General features: G+C 38.7%; 1 protein-coding gene across 2 annotated transcripts in view; it reads left to right on the top strand.

Annotated features, from left to right (window-relative positions):
• PTPRC (protein tyrosine phosphatase receptor type C) overlaps positions 1–21811 on the top strand; it is a 57157-nt gene that overhangs the window by 20564 nt on the left and 14782 nt on the right. The window contains exons 3-11 of one of the 2 annotated variants that reach the window (XM_063165542.1): positions 12128–12160; positions 13520–13618; positions 14969–15001; positions 15236–15463; positions 16001–16138; positions 16961–17104; positions 17739–17867; positions 18405–18563; positions 20616–20812. In XM_063165542.1, coding sequence (XP_063021612.1) covers positions 12128–12160; positions 13520–13618; positions 14969–15001; positions 15236–15463; positions 16001–16138; positions 16961–17104; positions 17739–17867; positions 18405–18563; positions 20616–20812 — 1160 coding nt within the window. The remainder of the gene's footprint in view (positions 1–12127; positions 12161–13519; positions 13619–14968; positions 15002–15235; positions 15464–16000; positions 16139–16960; positions 17105–17738; positions 17868–18404; positions 18564–20615; positions 20813–21811) is intronic. The other variant, XM_063165543.1, reaches the window with a different exon arrangement.

The raw sequence follows: 21811 nt of genomic DNA on the forward strand, positions 1-21811 counted from the left end.
TTTGTGCTCTTGTCACTGCAGATAAGGTTCATTTGTCCTTAATTTCTTTGGGTCTTGCTTATGTAAATGTATATAAAGAACATATTTTATATCCAAAAGGAAAGAAGGATCACATTGTGTTAACAAGGCAGAATTTATTATTTGTCAGCAGATGAGCAGAGCATCTTGACCATGGAATTTCTTGACCATCATCCTTGACCATGGAATATCCTACAGAAGGATCTTATGTGGCAAAATGGAAATAAAGAAGCTAGAGTTTTACTTTTTTGTAGATTTTTTAAAGCTTATGCTCATTAGGGTATTCTTGATAATCCTGACTAAAATGCTACAATCTCCTTTTTTTCTTGGTTGCCTTGCTAATGTTGGGCACCATTAAAAATGGTCTTTCATATTTTTAATATTAATTAAACTACCTTGAAAGTTTCTGTTTCAGCATCAAGTATAATGAAAACTGAAAAATTTGATAAAGAATTTGAGTGAGGGTGTTGTAGGTTGTGCAGGGCTTTGCTCATAGTTGTTTATCCAAGTACTCCTAACAGTTTACACACTGGTGCAGAGCAGCCCATGGAATTCCAGGTGATCCCACACTTGAGTTGGTCTCTGTGCACCAAATGGAGGTACAGAGAAGGCTCATGTGCTTTCCTGAGCCAACAGAGCTGAGTGCTGAATTAAGCACTGCCAGTGCCTACTTCTTGCTTCTATGTGCTGCTGGGGGGTTATTAAGAGATCTGTTACATGCCAGACTCTATAGAAGTCTTGATTCACATTATCTTTCTTCAGACTATGATCTTTTTTTAAGTTGTACTTAATTCCTACTGAAGTAAATGACAAGTAACAAATTTCTGTGCTTCCTTGAACACCTACCAGAAGGTTTTGTCTTTTTTAGTTTCTATTATCAGTTTGTGGGGCATACATATGAAATGTAAAATAATAGGTGCTGAATAATATCTTCAAGTGCCTTAGTCTACACAACTGAAAAAAACTTATATATTTCCATATTAAAAATTAAAGAGCAGTAAATGTTACCAGTTCATGTGGCCATACATTCACCACTATTTCAACCAAATGCTGTAAAAGTATAGACTTAGAAAAGCCTTACCCACATTTGCACATACTTGTGTCTTTCTGCTTCAGCTTTTTCATCTGTCATCACAGCAGACTGTACACACACTAATTCCAAATTGCTCCATCTGGGGATGTGTGTGTACAAACTGATGCTTGTGTCACAAATCCAACTGGGTTTCTGACCTCCCACCTCCAAGTGGGATTTGTTATTGTCAGATATGTAATGCTGCCATATACACATTTCTTATTATTAGACATAAGAAATGTTTACAGGTCTGTGGTATTTCCCAGCTTGTGAATAGCTGTGCCTATATAAAGAGTGTAAAATTATTTGGAGCATGAAATTGGACGTTCTCTTAACTTTGGCCCGAGGGCTTTCTGTGGGCCCCTATACATTGAAAGGTCCATACAATTCTTTTCCTAAATAAATTCCTGTCTAGCATCCTTATTCTTTGATTTTTCTTTTATTTCCCAGACCATTCATTTAAGACTTTTAAAATAAAAAATTATAATAAAAAAGGAAACTTGAAATCCTAATGAAAATTGCCTTCCACAGGCAAAAGATGGAAGCACAGACTATTTTTGTTCTTTTTGCCTTGAATTATTTAAAGAGATACTGAAATCAGTCTTGTTCAAATCTTGAGGAACACGAACTTTAGATTTTTGCTGGATTATGGGACACCACAATCCCTGTGAGCAGAGTGGAGTCCTTCCGTTCTGTGCCTTTATTTCTATTTCCTGAAACACTCAGCATACAGCCGTTTAGAAAAGGATGATCAGCACAGGATTTAAAGAAAAATTAGATGAACTGTTTTCACCTCTCTTTGCTTGTGATTATCAGGTGGTTCGCTAAACTTGGATCTCACATCTCCTGTTTGTTACAATGAAAATAGCAAATGGAGAAAGAGGAAAAAAAAAGACACATTTAAAATGCAGTGAAAGGCCCAGTGCTGGCTACCAAAGTTACTGATCTGGTTCCAAAAGAAAAATAAAGAAGGAGAGGGGACCAAGAAATCACTTTCACTTAATGTTTTTATTGAATTCCAGAGGAGTTGTGTGGACTGTGCTCTCTTCTGAAATCTGTTCATCATTGCTTTTGATGTGACATGAAGTAAGGGCCCCTTCTTGACCTGCTCAGCTGCTCAGCTTCCCTGAAGGGACAGAACCCAGGTTTTGCAATCCAGATTTTGAGATAGTGAGAAGCTTTTGTAAGTGTGTGCAGGGCATTCTGGGGAGCTCAAGTTCAAGGAGTTTCTCTCTTTGCAGCCTGTTCCTGTTTATGCAATCAGACGGATGTGGGCATATTTTTTTATGTTACTTTCAGATCCCTTGTCTGCGAACTTCATAATTTTAAATTATTTTCTAATTGCAATATGCCATTATCTCCACTTTGCATGAGATGTTAGAGAGACATAGACATGGAGGGTACATAGAGCCACTCATTCAGTTAAGTGAGTAGAAAGTGGAATTCCTGGGTAGGACTTGGTCACAGTTCCAATTTGTTTCACTAGCTGAAGACAAGATGGATTTCAGGCCACACATCAAATATGGGACATTTTGATTAATTTAAATAGTGTAATTTCTGCTTTTCACAGAATCCCAGAATTAACTAGGTTGGATAAGACTTTTGAGATCATTGAGTCTAACCTATGACATAACAGCACCTTGTCAGCTGGACCATGGAATTAAGTACCATATCCAGCCTTTTCTTAAACACCTCCAGGGAAATAATAAAAAAAGAATGATAAATTTTAACAGGCAGTGTTCTGGAAGATAATGATATGCATCACTGAATGTATTACTTTTAAAATGATTTTTGCATGAATAATGCTGGTGGAATCTGACCCTTACATGATGATTCCTATCAACATTTTCTGTGTATAGATTACTGTGTTTTAAATTGCACCCTAACAAGAATGCAGTTGATTTAGCTGTTGGTCAGTGAATCCTGGCTGTCAGAGTATTTTATGAGAAATAAAAATGTTTTTCAGTAGCATATTTGATGAAGGATATTCAATTCTGATAAATTTTGGCCTGAATGTCTGGAGGAAAAAGAAAAAGTGAAGATAGTAGCCAAGTAAAATCAGTGTCCCTTGAAACAAAGAGAGTTTGCTGGCTGCAGCTGGCAGCCCCGGGAGGGCGAGGAAGCTGCCCAGCAGGCAGAGTTGGTATGGGAACGGTTCTCCACTGAGCTGCATGATTTTTTTTCCTCTGTACTCTCTATCCTTTCAAGAAACAGAAGCTAGTTGTCTATCAGCCAGTGCTGGTTAGGATCTTCTCTTCATGCTGGAAGAAATCTGGGTCATAGGCGATGACTGAGACTAGCAGGATAGTTTAGAGCATTGCTGCTTGGAGATGTGAGGCTGGGACTTCACCTCATGGAGCACAGGGACTGCTGAGGGTCCTGTTAAGCTTGGAGCAAGAAGTCACAGAAATACAAATGACAGATCATTGGAAAAGGAAATTGTTGTGCCACATCTTTATTCTGATTTGTGAATCTTTCAAAGGCTGAGGCTTTGCAGGCAGAGTAACTAAGCACAATAAAATCCTCCAGTGACCGGAGGTACTGAGCAATGGCTCATGCATTCTCTACTGTGGAATGCAGCAACTAGTTTTCTTTAGGCCTGAACTGCACAATCATCAGATAATTCAATTAAAATGTAGTGTTTAATTCTGTGAGTAGATAAAGGCAGATTCTCCCTCAGATCTTCACTCTGACTCCAATGTGCCTATTTGAACCACGAGACCTGTTCTCATCCAAGACAGCAGCTGAATCCCCCAGCCCCAGCATTTGACTCTGTGATAGGGTTGTTTCAGAAGCACCAAACATCACTGTATCACTCAGAGCAGCACTCCTTTGAGCCAGTTGCCATCTCCTAGAAGTATCAGAAATGTTTTCACAGGACTGTCTGAAAAGTGTGATTTTTGCAGCAGTACTGAATTACCTTGAAGGGAAAAGCTCTGGGAACGGTGTAACTTCAGCTGTACATTCACCTGTGTCACTAGGCCAGAGGAGCTCTGTGACTGCAGCCTTGGGGGCTCTGGATTCTCTCTGTCCCCAGCTGCCTCTGCTGAGGGGCATGACACTCAGGTGCTGTCAGTGCTGCTACACCTTTGCAGCAGTTATTCAGTGTTGCTCTCTGGTGAGCTGTTGCTCTTCATTTGTCACACTCTGGTCCTGCTGGCTTGAGTCTGTGTGCCACCACTGCTTACCTTGCCCTCAGCCCTTGGCCAAGGTGAAACCATGGAGCTCCTGTGGTACATTTATATATCTTTTATCAGTAAAAAATCTGCAGTGCAACAAAGATTTTTTGCAAAGGTTTGGTAGGGTGTTTAACATAGCAGTGGATCAGAGACAAATATTATTATGAAAGGGAATAACTCACAGGCAGATGTCAGTTCTTGAAAAAAATGTTCTTTTAAAAAAGCTGAATCTTTTTGAAAATCACTGATTAGAGTCCTCACTGGCATAATGCTCCCAGTAAGTACAGAGCTGTTGATCCAAGGATTTCATGCTAATAGAACTCTGAGAAACAGAAGGTATTTCTGATTTCAACAGGCTTTACGTTATCAGTGGCTAAAATGCTGATCTTAGAATCCCAGACTCACAGAAAGACTAAGGTTAAACTAGACCTTCAACATCATTTACTTGCAGCCTCCCCTACTCTTCAAATGGTACTAAACTGTTTGTGGTTTGAATTTGAGCTAATGAAAGACAGTTTAGAGAAGTATTTCCAAGTTGATTTTGTTTTTTAGAGCAAAAGACCCATTTTCTATTGCTGGCAAAATTACATGAAAGTTATAATCAATCAGGAAGATGTACAAAACCAGATAATGCTTTTAATCTTGAAGAAACTTGAAGATATCTGTCTCTGAACAGCAGAGGAGTGAGTCAGATATTCAAATAAGCCATGGTCCAATGAAGGGACTGAAATTAAGTTTGCCCCTGCCTCACACTCTTCTCCAAGTCAGTCAGTCAGGCTGCTCAGCTGTAGCCTTTTTTTTCTGATCAAAACTCTTGAGAACTGAGCTGTCTTCTGCTGTTCTCCACAGCTTCCTGTGACCAATAGAGTCAGCAATTGCAAAAATCGTGGGAGTACAACTTGAGAGGATGATAAAATAGGTGTAAGTTCTTTCCTCCTCCTGCTTGCCATAAACAATATACATCCAGCAAATCCAGAACCAGTCTGTCACTGCCATTAAGCAGAGCAATATGGAGCAAGTGTTTCTGTTCAAGGTAGATGCGGGAAAGGAAGATCAAGGAAGGATCCAGCAGGGCTGGAAAAGTCATGACTGAAGTTAGAGGCACTGGCCCTGGGGAGCAGAGAAGTTTAGCATGGGAACAACATGAATCTGGCTCAAGACTTTCTGTGCACAAATACTGAAAATATATAAAGGGCAAAGCAAATATGAACACAGATTTTTTTGCATGTTGCACAAAACTGACAAACAAATATCACAGCCAGTCTTTCATTCCTCATGCAAAGGTGTTTCTTAATGACTGTGGAGAGTACCCAGCATTTCACAGCTGAAGGAACTGTTACATCAGGGTTTGATATTCTCCTTTCTTGCAGACAATTCACATGGTGACAAGGACTCCCTGCAAAGCAGTTTGGACTTCATGCCAAAGATTGCCACCCCTCACTGTATCATATTAATGAACCTGTGCAACTGAAAGTAATTACAAATGCAAATGTGATGAAAAGGAGTTTAATAGGGACGTTTCATGACTGCACTGGAGAAGTGGTTTAGCACTAAGATAAGTCTGATTGCTTGGGCATGTGGGTGCTATGGTAACTCCGTTTGCATTTGGAAGCACTTAAGCTCAAAACCACAGTATGCTGCACCCTCTTCCTTTTGAGCAGGGTTCTGTAGAAGAAAGGCAGAAGTAAACAGCATGAGAGAAACCACAGGGCAGCAAAGGCGTCGTTAGCTGTAGCTGTGTGAGTGGGTTACTGCAAAGCCGTCCTGTGAAGACTGAAAATGTCATTTAAAGTATGGTGCAAGTGATAGAAAACCCCTCCTTCTGACTGCTAAACACACAATAGTCCTGGGTATTTATTTTAGGTTTGCAGAAACTGTGTTGGCAAAAAGAATTTGATTTGCTGCTTTTGGTTTTTGTTCTACTTCAGGTTTATGGTTTTGAGAAATTCTACATATCATTGGTAACAAGTATTACTTCCATTAAATTAATGTTTCTTCAGGGAAATTTCTCTTTTGCTCTGTGTTTTTATTTTCCTTTGGAAAAAATATACTTCTATGTTTCTTTTGCATAATCAGAACCAGAAAAATACTTTTTTTTTATATGGTCAGAAATATTCAACATGTATTGTAACATTGTGTTCATCCTTGTATCAGTCAGTTGTGAATTTTTAATTCCCTCCCTTTCTTCTGGTTGTTCCCTTTGTAATTGATTGTTGGCTAATTTGAATTTTTTGCCTTCTCCATAGCTGTAAATGCTGATTAATGCTCACAGTTGACTCTGAACTTGAGAAGGATAGGGGTAACTACAGTCTTGGAAGGTGGACAGCAAGGAGAGGGATCTAGAACAAGCATTAATTTCAGAGGTCAATTTTCACAGATTGCCTAACACCACATCCTATCACTGGCTGTAGTTAGAGCAGCTCTCACTCCTGAGCTGGGCTCTGCAGGCAGACCACGCCTTCCCACTGCAAGTCAGCCTTCAGCACTGGCAGGTGCTTGGGAACAAAAAGGCCTTTGACTCTCAGATAATGCCTTAACCAAAGGCTACAGGGGCAGGAAAGAGTGCCAGGATCAGGCTCTTGGGAGTGATGGACTGTGTGAAGGAGTTGCTCTGGGAGGCAATTAGTAATGAACTTGTGCAAAAAGAAATATTTTGAGAAATCAGATGGAAATTATTTTAATTATAATTTTGACAAGTCAGAATGGACATTAAACCCAGATATCAAAAGCAAAAAATTGGCATTTCTTAATTAGAACACTTTAGAATTTCTGTTAAATGAAAATTTACAGTTTCAACATTTTATCCCTAATTTCTGGCGAAAATAAATGTTGTCAATATTGCCTGTGGAAAAGAAATTGTAATGTTTATTTAGTTCTAACTTCTATGATTGCTATAGGGCTATGAAGACTTTTACCAATTAGACAATGAATAAGTTAGAAGTGAAGTGATCACTTCATCTTCAATTTAACACAAGAATATATTTTTATTTTGCGACCCTCAGAAATGTCTCTGTCACCTGAGAAAATTCTATACTGTAAATCAAATGATTAGTTATTTTTTGACTCAGAGCATGAAAAATTTCACATATTTTTAATATGAAGTCTATATGGCATTCTTTTACTCGATTTTCAAAAAGCAGCAGTTCATCCAGAAACTGGGAATATTATCAGTTTTTTCTTCCCCAGAATTAGAGATAAAGAATAAAGTGTAATTCTGTAGTCTCTGGTTATGAAAGCATTTCAGCACATGTGATCCCACCTATAAAATTTGAGGGCTCCTCTGTGGTATAGAATTACTCAGATGTTTAAGTGTTTGTTAGTTTATTCTTAGGTCTGCCCAGATTTGGTTATAAAGTAGCAATGGATCCCAGTTTTGTGTTTTCAGCAAAAATAGCAGTAGCATCTCTGGCCTGATGCTCATTTACTTTAAGGTCTCGTTAGCTGGTTCTGGCAGCACAAGGGAGCTTTAAAGCAGGTGTGAATTACATCCTATCCCACTTGAAGTTTAAAAATAAATCAAAGGGCGGCTGGCAGCATTTTGTGAGGCTCCTTGCCTTACTCACCCTTCACCTCCCACCAGGAACTGTTCTTTTTTTTGCAATTTAGAGTTGGCTGGCAGGGGAGCTGCAATGTCTGTGCTGTTTGCAAGGAGACCCCCTCAAAGAGCTTTACTCCATCTGAACAAGTAGACCACATCCTGTTGCTTTCTGTGCAGATGTGAAGAGCCCTGGCCCTGCTGAAGCAGTGCCGTTCAGCTGTGAAAAGAGGGAAGGCAGAATCTGGACTTACATTGGTTGCTTGGTGTAAAATGCTGCCTGCTGGGGGTTGCTGGGGTCTGTCCAATGTACTAAAGGCTGGAGAGATCCTGGGAAAAGGGCAGCAGCTCTGCAGAATCAGTAAGCATTTTTCCTGGCTGCAAAACGCGGCTGCCAACTGTTTTACAGACACGAGGCTGAGAGGAAGGATTACTTCCTCTGCCCCCTCCCAGCTCTGGCAAAGACATGAGGAGTGCAGCTGGATGTGAAGAGCCAGCTGGTGTGGCACCAGGCTAGATAAAACACCAAACACACTATTAGAAGAGCATCCTCCTTCCCACATTGCTGTGTGCTGTGTGTGTGGAGGAATGCAGTCCTGCAGCAATCCTGTGCTCAGAGCAGACAGCCTGAGCTGCTGCCATGCAGGTGTAGCCTCCTGGCCAGTCCAGCAGCAAATACAAAGCCAGGTCCATTTTACTCACTGCAAATTAAGCAGCGGAATAGAATTAAAAGATGTGTTCCATGTCATCAGCTAATGGATTTCTGCCCCTATAAACATGATCGCATTTTTAGGCTCTTAATGCTGATTCAACAGGATCTCCATCTTATCAGCTGGAGTTTGTGTTATTAATAGCACATGCACACAGGAAACGTGTGCTGGTTCTTCCTACTGCTCAAGAAGATCACACCCTGGACTTCCTTGAAACATATTTTTATTTTTTAGCATATTGTAGGTCCTAGTTGTCTTCTGATGAGTTGCTTGGTCCTGCCAAGTGAAAACATTTTTCTAAGACAGCAAAAAGCTGTCTCCTTATACAAGTGGACTTCTTATACAGGTGCAACCACAGCACTGCAGTGAGTGCAGAGTCAGTTCTGCAGAGGTGATGCAGCAGCTCCTGTACCTCCACATGTGACCCAGAGAGCCTCCTGTCCTAGGGGTTTGAGAGATTGGCTTTTTTTTTTTGGTGGCCTGGATTCTTTCATGATTTTTCCATTTGCTCTTCTTTTTGAACATCAAAAGTACTTAATAACACAGTATTCCCATGTTTCACTCACAGGGCCAGTACCTGTTTGGGCTTTCAGGAGAAAGGGTGATGAACTCATTTATTATAGGTGTATTTTGTTGTCATCTCAAACCTTTCTTTGAAGCAGCAGCTGCATTCTGTCCATTGATTGGTAGGAAGGAGAATGAAAGTGATTAGCCAGGCTCCCAGCTGCCCGAGGGATGAGCTGCTGGTTATACCTTTTTCCAGGGCATGTGATTAAGGCCAGATCTGCTCAAACATTACTGATGAATCATTTGAAATCTTTTAGGTATATCTGCAGGAACCAACTGGTGGCCAAATCAAGAGAAGGGAGAGGGAAGCTTAAAAACTTACTACAGTAGTAGGAACTTTTTCTATGCTCTAATTCTTCCATATGGGTTATCTGATGTTATCCTTGTTATCCTGCGCATATCATCTTAAGAATGTCTTATGGTTGGATGCAGTTTAAGCTCTGAGAAAAGTTTTGGGGTAGTTCCCATTTAAACTCAGACCAACTTGCTTAGTTTGGCAATCATCAAGCTTTTGTACTGCACAGCATGTGTTTGGGGGATTGGACATCCTCATTACATTTTAAAGATATTTTTGGATTTCAGCTTTCAAGTTTCTAGAGTTATGTTTTAGAATATAAACATGAGCAGACAGTTTTGTCTTGGTTAGTCTGAGGTTAGCTCAGACATTGTTAGTGCTGGGACATGTTTTTGAAAATTAAGAGTAGCAATATACCTATTAATCTCAGAGTAACAGTCTGGAGTGTTGAGATTCTTCTTGATTTTCCTTCATTTTACCCAGTACCTCTCAAAAAGGTTTCATGGGGAAATGCATTTGCTTTTCTTTTTGAGAGGATTTTTTAGTGTTCTGGTGCCACCTATTGAATTCTTTTCAACTGCATCTTCTTCCATTGCTATAATAAAGCATATCAGGGAAGGGAATCACAGGAGAGCAGGAGACCCTTGAAATGCTTACAAGGGCATAAAACTGCCATGAAGTTCTGTTAAAGTGATAGTTCTTAGTTATAGGCAGGATAAAAGGGCAATCTCAGACTATTATTTCCCATATTGTTTTAAGCCACTGCTCTGAGCAAGGCAGTGGGACCAGGTGATCCTGTGAGGTCTCTCATAACCTGGAATTCTATGACTATGTGTAATGTTTAGCTTCTCTCTATGGGAGTGAGCAATAAACCTGACACTCTATTTAAGCTGTTAGCATTATTCTAACTTTACAAGGGGAAGAATGGGGAAAATTATTTTCACAGGAATCTTGAGGAAGTAAATGAGGCAACACAACCCTGACAAGCTTATGATCCCTCTTATCTTATATTATCTCACTTTACTTGGAAGAGGCAATCTTGATGTGTATCATTTTGTTTCTATTATGTTTGCATCAGAGATCAGTAAATAGCTTGAAAAGTATTTCTGAATGTTTCACTAATCTGGGCAGAGTTTAATTTAGAGTTTAATTTTTCTGCAACTTCTTTTATTCTGTTCAAGGAAAAGTTTTTAAGTGAAAGTTAATCTGTGACAATGCTCATGGAAAGTTAATATTTGGCTTTAGGTATATTTGATGTGCTAAACCAAAGTAAGATCTGGAAAAGGAGGGGGAATAATTGATGACTAACTGCCAGCTTTCAAACACTGAATTGAAAACCATGAAAATACATTGAAAATTTATTGTTTATGGAAAATACAGATGGATATGAATGTTAGCTTTTAGAGGGTTCCCTGGCATTTTAATGCATATAGTTAGAGATCATGCAGTTGGTGTAAAGAAATGTTGCAGGCAGGAGGTTTCAGATGCTGAAGGTACATTGAAAGTTCAAAAGATCACTTTTCAGTCTGCTGTATTTTAGAGCTTACATTCTTACAATTAAGAGCAATGGTTTTTTAAAAGTTTCATAAATGTTATTTTAAAAGTTTCATAGGATTTTATGCAAACCTCGTAGACCCATATCCTCATCTCATGGACCAGATTTTAGGCAACACTCCTCCCTACTTCTGTAAAGACATAAATGCTGCATTACTGTTTTTAGCCAAACTTCATTTGACTTCTGTTGATGCTTTTTCTGTAAGGTATCAGGCTACTGGCTTTTTCCAAATTGTCAGCTGTAGTAAGAGATCTTGCACAACAAAAAATTCAGTTGCTGACTAAAAAAGCATTTGCAAGACTAGCTTTTGTGTACATTCATATTCATATCATGGCTTAGACACACTTCATGACAGTTCTGAGCACCAAGAAATTCTCACTCCCTGCAGGTGACATTGCCATCACTGGTTGAGTGTTTTTAATGTCTGTTGCCAGCCTTCTGAACTGTCCATGAGAGGTGGAGAATCCATGGTGGCCACTGAGCAGCCAACACTGCTGCTGTTTGTCAGGACAATAAGGAGAAAATCTCTGGAGTCCCAGCGTATCTGCTTATGTTGATCTTCTGTGCCAGAGATGAGGGACATGATTTTGATGCTGATACATGAACAGGATACTTATGTATCCCTCACAAGTATGACAGTTTCTCACATAAACCTGGCTTTTTGCTTTAAAGGTTAAAGGAGTTTATTTTCAAAAGAGTAAAGATACAGCAGTTGTGAAGTGTCATGAATTGAAGCTGAAGTAACAGAGAAATGATAAACAGGGAAGTTCTACCTGAAAAAATATGTGACACAAGAAAAAAGATAAATAAATTCCAAGAAACAAACATAGTAGGAAAGATCTGGTAGAAAAAGAGGAAAAGAGGAGGAAGGAAGAGCCAAACAGGTGGCTGGAAGTTTTTTGGACGGGGCCCTGAGCAGCCTGATCTGCTGTGTGGCATCCCAGCTCATGGCAGGGGTGTTTCAACTAGGTGATCTTTAAGATTCTCTCTAACCCAGACCATTCTGTGATTCTATGACCATATACTTGGTATTTTGGTCATCTGGTTGTTGCTATATCCACTAAATGTAACTTAAGAATGTGTAATTTCTTGGGGAAAGCTTAGCTGATATTTGGGAGGAAGGAATGTGTCTTTATATTTTTTGGCAAATTCCTTGAAAGTTTAAGTTACACTTTCTCTCTTTTTCTCTTTTTCAGGGGAGGAGACAGCAACGACCACACCTGGTACTGGTAAGAAACAATTTACATGACAGAATTGCATTGATTTTTTTTTTTTTCCCTTGGCATTTTCTTCTTTCATTTTCTCACGCACAATTACCTCACAGAGTGTTTAATGCCTTTTCATTCACCCAACAAAATGAAATATGCTGTCTTAATAGGCAGGAATATCAGACAAGTCTGGTTTTGAGTAATGTATTTAGGTATATTTTAAAACATAGCATGAAAGGCACAATCATAACAAAAACAGAATACACTCACAGGTTGTTCATCTGACACCTGTTGAATCCCCTGCACTTTGAATGTTTGATTTTTCTTTGTTTCGTTAAATTTTCCCAGTGTGTCAGTATGGGAGTGCTGCAGCCCTGCACCCTGGTGGTGTGGGCAGCTCTGTCCCTCTGTCCCGCGCGGCCGGGCACACCGGCTGGAGCGTGTCCGAGCCCGCTGTCCCTCTCACCGCAGGTGCCAGCCTCGCACACAGCACGCACCTCTCCCCGCACGGCACGGCCCCGAGCAGCCCGGCTCGCAGCAGCGCCCCCGCTGCCCCCACCGCACGCACTCCCTCTGCCTTCGGGGATGCTCCTGCAGGTTTGCTCTCTCCCCGTGCAGCCACGCGCTGCTCTCAGAACTCGAGGGGGAAACGAGGTCGTTCAGCACCAGGGTAGCCTTTTCCAGCTCTTTTTCATCAAATGGAAAAGGTGTCTGTGCTTTGGCATGGCGGCAGTGCCAGGGTAATGTGCAGGACCTGGTATCGGAGGGCCGTGTCTTGCAGTCACCATATTAGCATCAAAATGCCAGCTGCTGCCAACAATGCTGCCCCCAAAGCCAGAACAGTAGGAATGAGCCTAAAAGGGAATATACAGACTGGTCAGAGATTTATAAACAGGGAGATAAATAATGAAGTATAGTAAGAAATACAGTGAGAGAGTAAGGTACGTGACCCAGCAAAGGAGCACGACCTAGAGTTGCTGTTTGTGAAACAGCGCAAGCACTGTTTGTAATTGTGTTTTATTGTAAGACTATAGAAAAATGTTCTAGTTTTCCCCAGTTCACAGATTGTAGTACTGTTTTTATTTTGACTTCATCTGGAATTATGGCTAAGTGTTGACCAAAAAAGAGTCATTGTACATACAGAATTCATTTGTAAGTGGTGTAGTCCTAAAAATTTGCTTTCTATTTAAATACTCTTTTAAAAAAATTAATATATCAACATCACTTTTCTTTCAGCAGTTTTCTCTAAATTACAGAAATCCCCCAAGAAACAAAACAAAAACAGAGAAGTGCTGTAGTGTAAGACATTTCTGATGACAAAGCCATATGGAAGAACGAATTTCACTTTTTAATGCTGATATGTTGTTTATTTTCTTACAGATGATTACAATTCAACATCCTTGCACAGCACCACCTCATCAGTCAACATGCCAGCAAGCACTGGGATGAGCCCCACTCCCAGCTCCACTTTCACAATAGGTGACAAACTTGCACACAGTTACCACAGTTCTGATACATCAGGCACAGAAAATGCATTTGAATGAGGCTATTCATTTGGAGTGTTTTTAACCTAAGCATACAAATTAGACATACAACTACATTAAACTTAAGGATGTTTTTAGGAACCTTACTAACTGTTTATGAGAATATTAAAGATACCAGATTTGTTACTTGTCAAGCAAGTGCAAAATAGAAATTATTTCCACACAGTGGCATATAATAGGAGGGTAAATTTGTCAGTTACTGTGTCAGTACTTCTCTTGTTATTCACAGAAATTTGCCCAAGCAGCAAAAAAGTGTGAATACATCTGAGATCTGTGTGCCTTTCTGTCTTCCAATGTCTTCCCTTTGGTTTCACACAGCAGTAATACCTTCTTGGGACCTAGTAGTTCAGGCACTTACAGTGATTTTAGTTGCCATTGGGCAGTAAGGAATTAGTCAGGTCAGCAAAATATATGTATGTGATTGTGCAAAGAACCTCCAGGAGCTGGACACTTTCCATTTTGAACTGTCCTTCGAGTAGCTGTAGGCTGCTGTCTGCTCTTTGACAAATTGAACTTAGCTTTTACTTGTGGCTGTTCTACCCCTTACAGTCTTGGTGACTCTCCAGCGGTCCCTCTGTTTGCCCTCTCCTTAAGGCCACCATCCAGCTGGTGACTCCCAGCCTGGAGGCAGGAAATCTAGGGCCTACCTTCTATGAAAAAATTAGATTTTGGTGTGGTTTAGTGACACCTTTACCTTGGGATATATTAAGTAACTGTTTTCAGGATGAAGTCCTTTGCTCAAGCTTCTCTACAGATAATAGCAGCAAAAATTTCTTTTGGGTATCCTGGTGTAAAAGTAGTCACTAAACAACCTGCACTGTTTTATGAATCTCTTTCCAAAGGTAAGATGGCAGTGCAAAAAGCAGATAAATTTGTTTCTTTGGTGACATTTTATACTACTCAGTTACCCATTCCACAGCATAGATATCCTGGAAAACTGCTGTAGTTTATCATACTGCTATGAGAGTATGTGATTTTGGAATATTCTTGTGTAATTTTGTACTCAGAAATGTTGCTAATAACCTGTTTGATTTCTAGTTCATTGATCTCATTGGAAAATTGTGAAAGACACATGATCCCTAAAAATAACTAGTTAAAGAGTCTTATGTATAGCTGATGTTTTCTTCCCTATTTCAAATGCGAGAGAAGTGCTAAACACATTTACTTGTATTGAATGTATTGAAAAAAGAGTTTGGGGCAGTACTGGTCACCCTTCTCCAATGCTTTGTGGAAAAAATACCCAATCTGTTAAAACAGACCTTCATATTGTTTTCTTTTTTTATAGAATCTACCACAGTGAAGCCTGAAGCAACTTGTGGTAAGAACCATACCCCTTATTCTCCTTCAGTGTTGAAATGTGACCAAATAGTAAACTCAGATACAGAAAATTGGCAAAGCTGATAAAGCAGCAAAAAATAAAACTGATCAATTAGCATGTATAACTGGTAATTAGTTATTTTATAAAATGTCTTCCAGTTCTGGAAGAAGTAAGATTAAAGTTATTTAACAATTCTGGTATTTCCAACTCCATTTACAGTAGCTTTTGTTTTAGACATTATTGAAGACATAAAAGACTCTAAGGACGGCTCTAACATGGGTGAAGTTTTCCTGAAAATTGGCACAAAAGACACAGAATACATTATTTGGTGGGATGATGGAGAAAAAACTGTGAGTTTCAGCGACCATTCAGTAGAGCTTCCGAATTGCTGGAATTACACTGTCAAAGTTAAAAATGGCACGTGTTCAGATGGTACTTCTACTTCTTTTCTTGTTCCAAAAGGTAGGTGTACAAGGCTTTTAGTAGTTTCTTTTCTTATTTTTTTAAAAATTCATTTTTACATGCAGTAATTCAGCTTCCCTATATTTCTTTGTGTATTCTTGTTGCTTTTCAGAGAATCAGACAGAAAGTTTTCATATTTTGTCCATGGTTTGCAAGCTATTCTGAAGTTGTATATTAAAACTTCGCAGTATTTTCTCAAAGAACAATGAAAGCAAACAATAGTTTTTTCATTCTAAAGAAAAAAGGGAACTTAACTTCATTGGTAAACAATAGCAAGACCAGCCAACACTTCAAAGCTGGTGTTTATGCTGAATGTTTGCACTAAAACATTAATTTATTATTTGAATACCTGTGTGTCTTTATCTCATGAAGGCTTTTAAAAATTTTGCTTTCCATTTCTTATTAAATTCTTTGTATATCATTCTATGCTGATTGTACCTTCATATTGCAGAACTAGTCAAAAAACATAAATGAACTGTTATTTAAAGATTTGATATAGCCAATATCACAATGATGTATAATATTCTTCCATTGCAGTCACCAGTGAATTTCTTAAAGTCGAGGACTCAACCAACACATCTGCCACGTTATGCTGGAGTAGCTCACTTACCTGTGCTACGGTGACTGTCACCTGCAACGGGATATCACTTCAATTGCCTCCAATGCATTCTGAATGTGGGTTATTTATTTATTTCTCTTTAAAAGCATTGTTGATGTTGTCTTTTGGTGAAAGACTGGCAGATTTAAATTAATTGTGCCAGTCTGAGGAAAGGGTAGCTCAGAATTCCTGGGATTGCCAGTTGGAGGACTATCATCCCCACAAGTGCAGATCTGGGAAAGTTCAAACCCAGAGACCTCTTTTGCTGAGTTCAGCAGTTTCAAAAGTTGCATGAATTCTGGAGATTTTGAGGTCCTGTTTGATTTTCTGAAAGGGTGCTGAGCAGTTTGGAAATGCCGCAGTCTGTGCTCGTGCTGTGAGCTGATCCCCTGCAGGCTGCCTTGGCCAGTGGCTGTGCAGGCTCCTGGATGGTGTGAGGCCAGGCTCTCTGCTCTTGGAGTCAGCCAGCCTGAGGACATGCTGGCTCAGAGGCACCTCGTGTGATAGGGCAGATATAGATGCTGAATGGCCTCATGAATGTCCCAGAAACATGGGTGATGAATGTCTGGGGCTGGAGATTTCCTGCTTCAGGGAGCTGAAGATCTAGGAAGCCATTCCAGGGTTCTGCCAGACTCCCCATGACATTTCTGATTTCTGTAGGAAAGCTGTTTCCTTGGAAAGTCAATTTTTGACTTTTACTGATGAGAAGTAAAGGTCTTTGCAAACAAAGTTAGTATGTAAGAACCTAAAATCTAGTCATTGGATCAGGTTGTCCATTTTTCTGTTTGGAATATCATGATAGTTTATGACAAATTATATCAAATAAATACGATAGAGAATGGTGCCGCATACTTTAGGAGCTGTGAAAAATATTGATAAAGCTCTTCTTTTGTCTACAGATTCAAATTCTAGAGATAAAAATCAAACTTGTGCAGTGCTGCAAAATTTATTGCCAAACCGTCCGTATGACTGCGTTGGATCCATAGATTTTAAGAAAAACAATGTTGCCAAGCTAAGCTTCAAAATACATACAGACTATGGTGGTAAGTGTAATGCTTACTTCTGGTTTACATTCCATATATTTCTGGGAACTCCTACTATGAAACCCCTTCTCTGGGTTTCCTGGGGTTAAAGATACGCTTTGAGCAGCACTCTCTGCCACACTCAGCTTCTCCTTCAGCTCCTCCTTCCTGGTCTCTTGCCCTAGTTGTTGTTCTTTCATTGCAGACCCTCTCAGTCTTCCAGCCTGAGCATTTCTTTCCTTCTATCAGAGACTGTGATTATTTTTTGTTGTTGTTTTGGAGACTGAAAACATGGTCAAGTATATGGAATTTTGAATGAAGATGCACATACAAAAAAAGTGCAGACCTAGTCTGAGACAAGTCTTAAATTCTTGATTTGAAGACATAGGACAATTTTAGTAAAATGTGATGTTGCTGTATTCACCTTGTCCTGAATTAATTAAATGTATGAAATTACTGTAATATGATGCTTTTACATATACTCAGTTTATACTTATGTATACCTTCTTGAAACAGAGTACAAAAAAAATTACATATTGTTGGTATCTTGCTTTAGTGTCAGATGAAATTTCATCTAATTAATCAAAACAGGTCAAAAGAGGAATACTTTTATTTTCATTCATTGCAAATTATTGTTATCTTTCTTTTACAACAGTCCCAGAAGCACCACAAAACCTTCAAGTAGTACATAAAAATATGTCAGGTGTAGCAGTCAATTGGACAGCACCTGAGAACACTTCCAACGGTCCCATAGATGGCTACATCGTGCGTTTCTCGGGGAACAGTAAGTAATTAAACAATTTATTGCATGTACATAATTACAGAGCACCAGGCAAAATGCACTGGTCAAGTCCTATTGGACTCTCTTTACACTGCAATTTATCCTAGACAAATGTTAGAATTTCCTTCATTTAAAGTTGTTCCAGTTGAATTTTCAGTTGAGATTATTCAGTTTACCATGTCAGGACATGACCCTGTTACCCTTCAGTTGGCACAAATGCATGGCAGTTAGGCATAAACAAGTTTAGATGGTTATAGCCAGGGGATTGTCTTCTGCTAAATGGCCACTCCTTCCAGATATGCTGGTCTAGGCCATCTTACATTTCAAGGAATCTTTATATGTAAATACTCTCTATGTATTTATGTATTTCCTCTTTTTCCTGAGCCTTCACTTAGCATTGGTAAGCAAAGCAAAGCAACCAGAATAAGGTAGTTAAATTAGAAGTACACATGACAGTGGTTTCAGGTAGCTCTGATAAAGTGTAAGAGTTCCTGTGCTCCTAACACAGATTTAATTAATTTCATTAATTTCATTTTTCAGATTCTGATCCCAGAGAAATCAGCACAACTCACGATTCTTTCTATAAATATGGACCTTATACCAGAGCTTCTGTATCTGTGACTGCATATACAATCAACAAACGCAATTACAAACTTGAAGGTAGAAGCGAAAGACTTGAATTTACAACAGATGCAGGAGGTAAATCTGCTTGCTAACTCTTATGACCTAGGCTGATACTAACACAAAGAATTTGTACTTTCCTAGTGTCGTTCATTGTATTTCATACATAGTATTACTATTAGCCAAGAAACTGATTAAAATTAAAATAATGGTACTGACATTCATATAATTAGTGTCCCTTTAAAAATTACTTAGTTGATCTATTTCTTAGTTATGCACTTTTTATGATTATTTTTCTTTTATATATATAATTTTTAAAAGAATATTTCATTATTTGAAAGTCTTATGAAGTCTTTAGGAAGCATTATATCCCAATATAAATAAAAAAAATGAATTAAACAAAAAGATAATAAAAAAGTTTAATTTTTTTCTTTGTGACATGAAGACTTCTGTTGTGTAGTTACTTTTGTAGTTTGCTTGAAGTAGACCCAGGCTACACCAACACTGTCCATCTGTAATGGATATCAGTTAGTTTGGATGTACCTGTACACAGCTTCCAGCATTAGGTTAGGGATGAAAAAATGTGTGTCATCCCTTCTGCTGACAGAAAGGTCTGGGCATCTTTTTGGGACTATCCTTTCAAATGCATAGTTTGAAGTATACAGGGATCAGAATTCTCACCTGAAGCCCCACAAAAAAAAAAGGTGATAAATTAATTTACTGATAAATATAAACGGGTTGATCTGAGACTTCACTGTAATACAAATTTAAATATGGCTTTCATTTTTAGGCAGCCCTAATATATGAGCATGACTGTGGTTCTTTTCTCTGCAAAAATCTAGTTTGAGCACATTATCTTTTGAACCCCCCCACTTTCTGCATTCCACTCATTTTAATAACTCATGTGAAGATTAAAGTCTTCAAATAAGTTTATGGATGTGCCAACAACCTCATTTCCCTTATTTTTTGCAAAAATAATGAGTTGCATCATGAATTAATGGTATTGATTAGACCTTCTCAACTGTCACAACAGCTAATAACAAGTCAGGCAGGATGTGGAAGAGTTTTATGGCTTCTTGAACTGAAGAATGTAACAGTGGAACACACGTCCTTGGAAGCAGGAAAACCCCTACATTTTATAAAAGGTGTTTTCATTTTCAACAAACATGGCCTCCAGAAATGTTAACTTTCTCCTTGTCACATCTGTCTCAGCAGCATGTGGAATAGGAATCTAACAGATCTGCTCTGTGGATAAAAATGATCAGCTGTGATGTAACCTCACATTCAGACAAGTCAAATATCCTGCCACTCCTCACCTGGGATATTTGATCTGCTTTTAGAGCCTTATAGGTCCTAGCTCTTCACATGAAGAAAAAATCAGCTGCAGTTTTTTGGTTTTATTTTTTCTCAATATGCTGTTTTGCAAGTTGACATGATTTTGTAGAAAATTTCCATGGTGGTGTTCTACTGAAATGTGGCTACTGAGATATGGCTTCTGAAATGTGTCTGCCTTACAAAGGCTGCCTCATTTACTTTCTGAAAGGTTTTACCAGCTCATAGTGAAAGGTCCCTTGGCTGTGCCCCTCAGTCTGAAGCCTGCAACATTTGCAGCAACAGAAGAAACTAGAGTTTGAAACCACAGATTAGACTTAACAGATTCTGTATCATTAACAAGTTCTTGTGGCTTTAAGCCAGACTTAAGTGTAAGGACACTGTTCTAAATATTAGAATATACTAGTGACTTCTGGGAGAAATTTCATTTAAAATAGTTTTGAAACAAATGTTCACATGGAGAGCTCTTTTTTTCTCCTGTCTTGTCTGTTGCCCCATGTTCCTCAAATGAGAAAGTGATGTCAGATGTAAGAGAGAGTTGCCATCTCACTATTTTTGCAGTCTGTCAGTAGAGCATTTCATTTCCACGTCACATCTGTTTCAGCTTAGATAAGCTCATGATTAAGTCAAAGTTGATTATTTATCTTGTTACTTATTAAATTGGGACTGAAATTTTTAAGGAAGAAAATATATGAAGTTATTGAGAGAAGACAGGAAACAGACATGAGCACATACAGCTTGAAATGTTGAGCTTGAAATGATGAGAATAGAGCAAGTAAGCCTTTTTTTTGTCTACAGTACCAGAAAAAGTGAAGCACGTTAAAACAATATTGACAGCTGATAATGCTGTCCAGATTACATGCAAAAACCAAAGTGTGTTTGGACCACATGCAAAATTTATATTGATTTGGGAGAATGAAGAAAAACCTGATAATGAAAGCAAATGTGAATTTAAAAAAGAAAATCTCCTTTACCTCAAAAACTATACATTTAAGGTAAGTTAGCTTATTGCATTAAAATATATAAAATATTGCTGCATTTTCACTGTTTAAGTATATTATGCTTGATTTTAGGGGAAAAAGGCAAATTTGGTGGCAGACAAGAAAATTTTTAATCTATAGGCCTCAGGTATAAAAAAGTAATAATTATTTTGGAACTAAAATGCATCTGTGCCTAACCTATCAAGCAATCTCTGGTGTGCTATTCCACATAGGTTCTAACAGCAAGAAAAATTCAAGCAGAATAGACTGTACTTGGCTCATATGATTTAAACAGTTTCTTGAGTATGACAGATATTTTAGTTTTTAAAACATATTCCATTTAAAGAATGAAGATGTTTGGTTCTTCAGGGCCTAATTAGTGTAAAGCAGTTCAGATCCTTTTGCATGCCATTACATCAGCCTCTAACAAGCCAGTCCTTGTGTCCATACAAAATATAGCATCCTCTGTTTATGCCTTCACTTTCCTGCAATTTTCTCTTCTATCAGGCATTTCACCCTTTTGAGGTTGCCTGCAAAACCAATGGTCTTGTGTGATTCCCTTAATATGGCCAGTAGGAATATTTCTTATATCCTGATAGCTCCTCTCAGTTAAGTTTAGGCAAGAAAGAAACCAGTTTATTACTTATAGGAAGCAGTTTCACTTATTCCCCACAGTATTTTCCTCCTTCTCTGACTTTACCTGCACAAATGCAGTATCAGGGAACTTGAGTAATCTCAGTTTCATGTCAATATTTTGTCAGGCTTTTCCCAACAGATGCTGCTCAGAGAGCTTTATATTTGAAAAATTAAGATGTGGTCCTGTAGGAGCAAAAAATCCTTGCATTGTCCCAGTAGCACAGAACCACTGTGCCATTTAAAGGTTTTTGTTCACCACTTTCTGTGAGTGGTTTTCCTTACAGGAGGAATTTGTTTCTGCACCTCTAAATCCTGGCTTCTGCTTTGCAGATATTTTGCTTAATTTTTTCCCAAAAACTGGAGAAAGCCTTATGGGCT

Source organism: Melospiza melodia, chromosome 11 (assembly GCF_035770615.1).
Source record: "Melospiza melodia melodia isolate bMelMel2 chromosome 11, bMelMel2.pri, whole genome shotgun sequence".
Classification (NCBI taxonomy): Eukaryota; Metazoa; Chordata; class Aves; order Passeriformes; family Passerellidae; genus Melospiza; species Melospiza melodia.